At 37.0% G+C, this 6,147-nt stretch overlaps 1 protein-coding gene across 1 annotated transcript; it reads left to right on the top strand.

Moving 5' to 3' along the window:
- The first annotated feature begins 3,183 nt into the window (after positions 1-3,183).
- On the top strand, positions 3,184-4,793 carry LOC130431823 (complement factor D-like). Its single transcript, XM_056761024.1, has 5 exons — positions 3,184-3,318; positions 3,461-3,605; positions 3,777-3,921; positions 4,150-4,410; positions 4,502-4,793. Exons 1-5 carry the CDS (start codon positions 3,261-3,263, stop codon positions 4,649-4,651), a joined length of 759 nt encoding a protein of 252 aa, XP_056617002.1. The 5' UTR covers positions 3,184-3,260; the 3' UTR covers positions 4,652-4,793.
- Positions 4,794-6,147: the final 1,354 nt, after the last annotated feature.

The following is a 6,147-nucleotide window of genomic DNA, read 5'->3' on the forward strand; positions in this document are numbered from 1 at the left end:
ATTTACAAAAAAATGTTGGTAGTGTTAGTAGTTTTTCAACTTCTAGTAGTTAAACTTTCATTTACGTGGTTTGTTTTAAACATCTATCAATTTTAGGTGTTATGTAAGACATCATTAGGCTTGATTCAATCTGAGAGGCGAAATATATTCCTCTTATCAACATTATTCAATACACCACTGCAGTTTGAACAGCCAACACCCACTGCTGTTCCAATATCTACTATGAAATGGTCCATGTCACGTTTTTCGAGAACAGTTTCGTTTTCAATAAGTAGCTTGAGAAGCTTTCTGGAACCCAGATAATAGCTCATTGAACTTCTTACCTGAGTTCAGGAAATCTTCTTTGGTTTGTGTATAATATTTGTTCTGACAACAACAAACTAGCAGCAGCTTGTTATGGCTGTTGGCCACACTTTTATGTTCTTCAAGATTCGGTTATGGGGTCAACAAGTAAATAGCATAAACATGCATAACTTATATGTATACTGTACATTTTATTGCTTTATTCAGCTATCAACTATGACATCTAAGTGAGAAATTGTATTTTTCCAAACTGAATTTGTTATACAGTTAACTTCAGTTTCCATATCAAATCTGGGATACGCTTGCTCACTTTTTTCTGTTCATTCCCTTGCTCCCTTCGACCGCAATAGGTTTTTTATAAACTGCAGTCAGATTAACCCATCACCACTTACCGAAAATATTTCGCTTTGGGTGTGTTACTCCTGTTCCACCCGGTGAAAACTATATAAATGTACATACACACATGGTGTGAGGGTTGGGAGGTTAGCTGGGAACAACCATTTAACAGAACAGGTCAAAAACAGTTAGAAAACATCATAGATTCACAAGGAAGTCAATTCCTTAGTGGCAAGGACTGGAATGCAGTCCAGTCTCCTGATGCAACAGTTGCTGTAAACTCACTCCGTGAAAAGTGTTGAGCAGAAACCCTGCGTACAGATTTTCTGCGTATTATGAGTTAAAGTATAACTCAGGGCACATTATTTAAATCCTGTATCGTAGATCAATTCCTCCACTTTTCTTGCATCGCAAAAATTAAGATTTTTTTCACCCAAACATTCCTGTGCAGACAAGTTCATGTATGAGAGACATCTGCGCACCTCCATAGGAATGCAAGCAAATACAATACGTGGGTGATCCATATGTGCAAAACATTATTCTAATCTTTCTTTTGTTTGCACTCTGCACAAACATTTATGTTTTATTCTCTATTTATCTGAGTTTAAGCATGACAAAATATATCATGTAAATATTTGGAAGAAAGCGAAATGAAAGTGATACAGATCAGTTGTTTGTTGAATAAATAGAACGTTGTGTTGATTCATCGTACAACAACCCAATAAAGCAAAAGTTTCAAGAAAAATAGGAAGCTAAGCTTAAAAGTGCTTATTACTGTATATTGTTAATACATTTTCATAGGTTCAGCACATCTTTTGTATTTCTGAATTTTAATAAAATCTTCTTTGATACACCTGTATGAAACTGACTGTTGTTTTCTCTGGTTTGTCATGATTTGTTTTGAGATGTTTTCTTCAAATTATTTAATGAGAAAAATGAAGGCATCCCACTATAAACAAGGCAGAAAGTTTATCACACGGACCTATAAATGAGGTCCTTTTAATGCCATGCTAAATGTGACATGAACACACTTAGAAAATATAGCTGCAAGCGTCCATTACTGGGCCAAGCCCCCAAGGGACACAGAGTAGAGCCATAGCTGATTTTCATATACTTTAAAAATAACACAGTGTTGAACACTGTTTTTGTGTTCACTTCTGTTTTTGTGCAAGTACAGCGCAGAGTCATTCTGGCACAGAATAAGTAGCCTGACTACTTCAGACTTCTTACTTCCGTTCAATTTCAGTTCAGTTCGCTTCTGTACTCCGTCGGATATACCTCCGCACCAGGCGTCCAACCAAAGAACTAAGGGCAGGCTGAGAGCCATGATATAGACGCTAAGCGCCGAATCTAAGATTGTAGTTTATATTAGGGAAATTAGGTTAGTAAGGGCCTTCTGAAGCTAATCAATCCATTTAAGACAAATATCCATAATTAAAACTTTATAAACTTTAATGACTAACCTGCATTATCCATCAGCCGTGTGTACACTAGAAGATTGCATACCGGCAAATGATGCACTGTGTCTTAAATTCTGATGACGAATGCGGCAGTGCAGAGAAGACAGCAAAACAAAACGAAAAATGATGCATTCACTATCTGAATTTATGACATGCCTGCATTAATTGCAGGAATAACACAAGTTTGACACCATATGATTCCTTCTTTTAAGCCTGCAACTGTTTCAGATCCTTTGTCAAAATGTGCTGTTTCTTAAAAAAAAAAAAAATCCATTTCATACAGTAACGAATTTAATCTTTTTTTCTTCAAACTACTAGTTAGTAAGTATTCTATATTTATAATTTGCCTATATAAGATGTATATGTCATGGTTCCACCATCATGTCATGTTTATTCTTGGTCTAGCGGTGGAGTCATGGCATTGCCTTGGGTTTTGTGTGAGAAAGACATGGCTTTATAGTTTGGCTTGGCATGCTCTTTCTCGTGTCTCGTCAGTGTTTCCCGACATCTCGTTTCCTTGTAACATTCCCATTACTGTTTAATCCCCAGCACCTGTTCCTGGTAATTATCCTCTGTCTCCCCTTTAAAAAACCCTGTGTTCATTGTCCTGTGCTTCATTGTGAAAGTCTCTGTGAATGTTACGGTTAAAGTTCTTGTATCCTGTTGTTTATGACCTTGTGCTCCAAGTTACTGTTAACCACGTGTCCAGTCAGTGTAGTTTAGTGTGTGTATTAAGTGTTTATTTTCTTAGTTTAGTTAGTGCGTGTCCTTGTTTTAGTAAATAGTTTATCCTGTTTTGTTTTCCCCACGTGGGTTTTGTTTTGTCCTTTTGTAAATAAAATATCTGTTTATTTCACACCATCATCTTGTCTGCCTGCAATTGGGTTCTCTTGCCCTGTCTCCACCGAGTTTCATGACAGTATGTTTCATCCAATAAATTTGAGATTCATGTCTCAAGATCCTAAATCGAACAGAAATATTTATAGCATGTTCCTGTTTTCCATCACCGGTATGTTTTTAGGAATAGAATGCATGTTTAAAATGCATGTTATTTCAAGAAACACCCACCCCTTCTCATTCTCCCTCTTGGGCATTATATAAAGCCCAGCCAGCACAGGCTGGTATTTAGTTTCAGAAGTAAACAGACGGTGATCATTCACTATGAATCAGATAAAAGGGATATTTGCCTTAGTTCTGCTCTGTGCTTCATTTCTACCAGGTGAGTAATACAGTTCCTATTTTCCTAAAAGTATTTTGTTCATATTCCATGCATGCATTCTTCAATATGATTTAAAACATCTTTGTTATATTTTGATCAGTTTTCCTTATGCAACATTTTTTGTTGATGTTGTTCTGTGTAGGTGAATGCATCACAGGAGGAAAGGAGGCAGTGGCAAACTCTCATCCTTACATGGCTTCACTTCAGTGGAATGGAAAACATGAATGTGGAGGATTTCTGATCTCCAATCAGTGGATCATGAGTGCAGCGCATTGCTTTCAGAACGGGTACGTAAGATAACCGCTCGGGTCCGATGACCAAAAGCTTAGAAAAAAAAATCAGTGCCAAGTGTGTAAATCTTTCACTCTCTTGTTTCATAATGAGGCTGTTGAATTAAAATGTTGTTTTTTTCTTTCTAAACCGAATGATGCATTTCCTGTTTTTCTTGTTTAATATAGGAGGGATTCAGGTGTTAAGGTTGTGTTGGGTGCTCACTCGCTGTCCGAAGATGAGGACACAAAGAAATCGTTTGATGTCTCTGCAGTCTACAACCATCCAGACTTCACTATTAGCAACTATGACAATGATATTGCTCTGCTAAAAGTGAGTATGGTGTCCCTGTTACATGCATAGGAAAACTAAGCTCTGTCTAACTGTGTATATGTTACTTTTTATAATCTAAAGAACCGTTTTTCACTACAACCTTTATTTTTAAGAGTTGCATGAAAAACTATGTAAACCCATGCATTTGAATCCAAAGGTTCACACAACTGTGAGAGGGCAGTACTGTTTTTCATAGCAGATTGTCTGGATTATTTTCATTATTGACAGCTTGGAAGTGCAATCACAGAGAGTTACGCTGTGAAACCAATAAAATTCCAAAGGGACGGAGGGGTCAACCCCGAGGAGGGTGCTGCCGTGGAAACTTGCGGATGGGGCTCCCAGAATAACAAGGGGGGTCGACCCGACAAATTGCAAGAGCTCAGCATCACTGTCAAGGAACGATGGCTCTGTGGTCGTAGCGACCACTATGGAGCTAAGTTCACAGACAACATGCTGTGTGCCGCACTAAAGAAAAAGGACACTTGTGATGTAAGTTTTTTTGGGACAAAGGTATATACTGCGCTCAAAAAAAGTTACAAGTTCCCATTATGATTTATGTCTTTTTATGCATCTCCTACAGGGCGACTCTGGGGGTCCTTTGTTGTACAAGGGTGTAGTGGTGGGCATAACCTCTAATGGAGGGAAAAAATGTGGTTCCAGCAGAAAGCCTGGTCTCTACACTATCATCTCCCATTACACCCAGTGGATTGATCGTACAATAACCCAATAAAGCAAAAGTATCAAGAAAAAAGGAAAACTTAGAGATCTCATTGAAATCCTTTGCTTATGATATGACATAAAAAATGTGTAGGTTCAGCACATCATCTGTATTTCTGCATTTTAATAAAATCTGTATCAACACCTGTCTGAAACTGACTCTATTGTTTTCTTTGGTTTGTCATGGTTGTTTTGAGACATTTTCTTGAAACTATTTTAATGAGAAAAATTGAAGGTATCAGACTAATCAAAGCAGAAAGTTTATGATACAGACCAATAAAGTAGGTCTTTTTCATTATGCCAGGCCAAAAATGACATGAATTGTGTACACTAAAAGAAAAAATAATATAATACAACAAAATGAACCTATTTACAAAAAAATGTTGGTAGTGTTAGTAGTTTTTCAACTTCTAGTAGTTAAACTTTCATTTACGTGGTTTGTTTTAAACATCTATCAATTTTAGGTGTTATGTAAGACATCATTAGGCTTGATTCAATCTGAGAGGCGAAATATATTCCTCTTATCAACATTATTCAATACACCCCTGCAGTTTGAACAGCCAACACCCACTGCTGTTCCAATATCTACTATGAAATGGTCCATGTCACGTTTTTCGAGAACAGTTTCGTTTTCAATAAGTAGCTTGAGAAGCTTTCTGGAACCCAGATAATAGCTCATTGAACTTCTTACCTGAGTTCAGGAAATCTTCTTTGGTTTGTGTATAATATTTGTTCTGACAACAACAAACTAGCAGCAGCTTGTTATGGCTGTTGGCCACACTTTTATGTTCTTCAAGATTCGGTTATGGGGTCAACAAGTAAATAGCATAAACATGCATAACTTATATGTATACTGTACATTTTATTGCTTTATTCAGCTATCAACTATGACATCTAAGTGAGAAATTGTATTTTTCCAGAAACAAAGACAGTAAAACAAGCATAAGCAAGTCTCCAGGACACCAAGTATTATCCTGGAGACTTGCTTATGCTTGTTTTACTGTCTTTGTTTCGGTCTTTGGCAGGAGTTTGTGTTTTCACGGGAAGTTCTGCATGCCAGACATTTATCTTACCGTTATCAGCCACAAGTCCTCTAAGTTCCTCTATTTCTATTTTGACTGGTTTCCGACTTTAGAAAATGAGCAGGCTTTATATTACAATGGTACAGTATGTTGCAATGTTTTTCTTCACATCCCAGCTATTAAAGAAAATACCCGTTAGAATCTTGATGATAACACCAATGGAATGCTTGACAAGCATAGGCACTGTACTGTACCAACTGTAGTTGTACTGTACCAACTACAAACCGCAACCATACAAATTCAAAGGTATAGTAGAGAGTAATTCCAAATCTAGAAATACACAAGCAAAGTGTGTGGCTATGTATCAAGGCTGTACATGTAAATGTAGTTGTATCATAACAGTTTATTTGATGTTAAAATGATTCTTTCCTAATTTAACAGATAAATAAACGTTTGCCGACGATTGCACGAGACACTAGCAAGATTT

Source organism: Triplophysa dalaica, chromosome 11 (genome assembly GCF_015846415.1).
Source record: "Triplophysa dalaica isolate WHDGS20190420 chromosome 11, ASM1584641v1, whole genome shotgun sequence".
NCBI classification, from domain to species: Eukaryota; Metazoa; Chordata; class Actinopteri; order Cypriniformes; family Nemacheilidae; genus Triplophysa; species Triplophysa dalaica.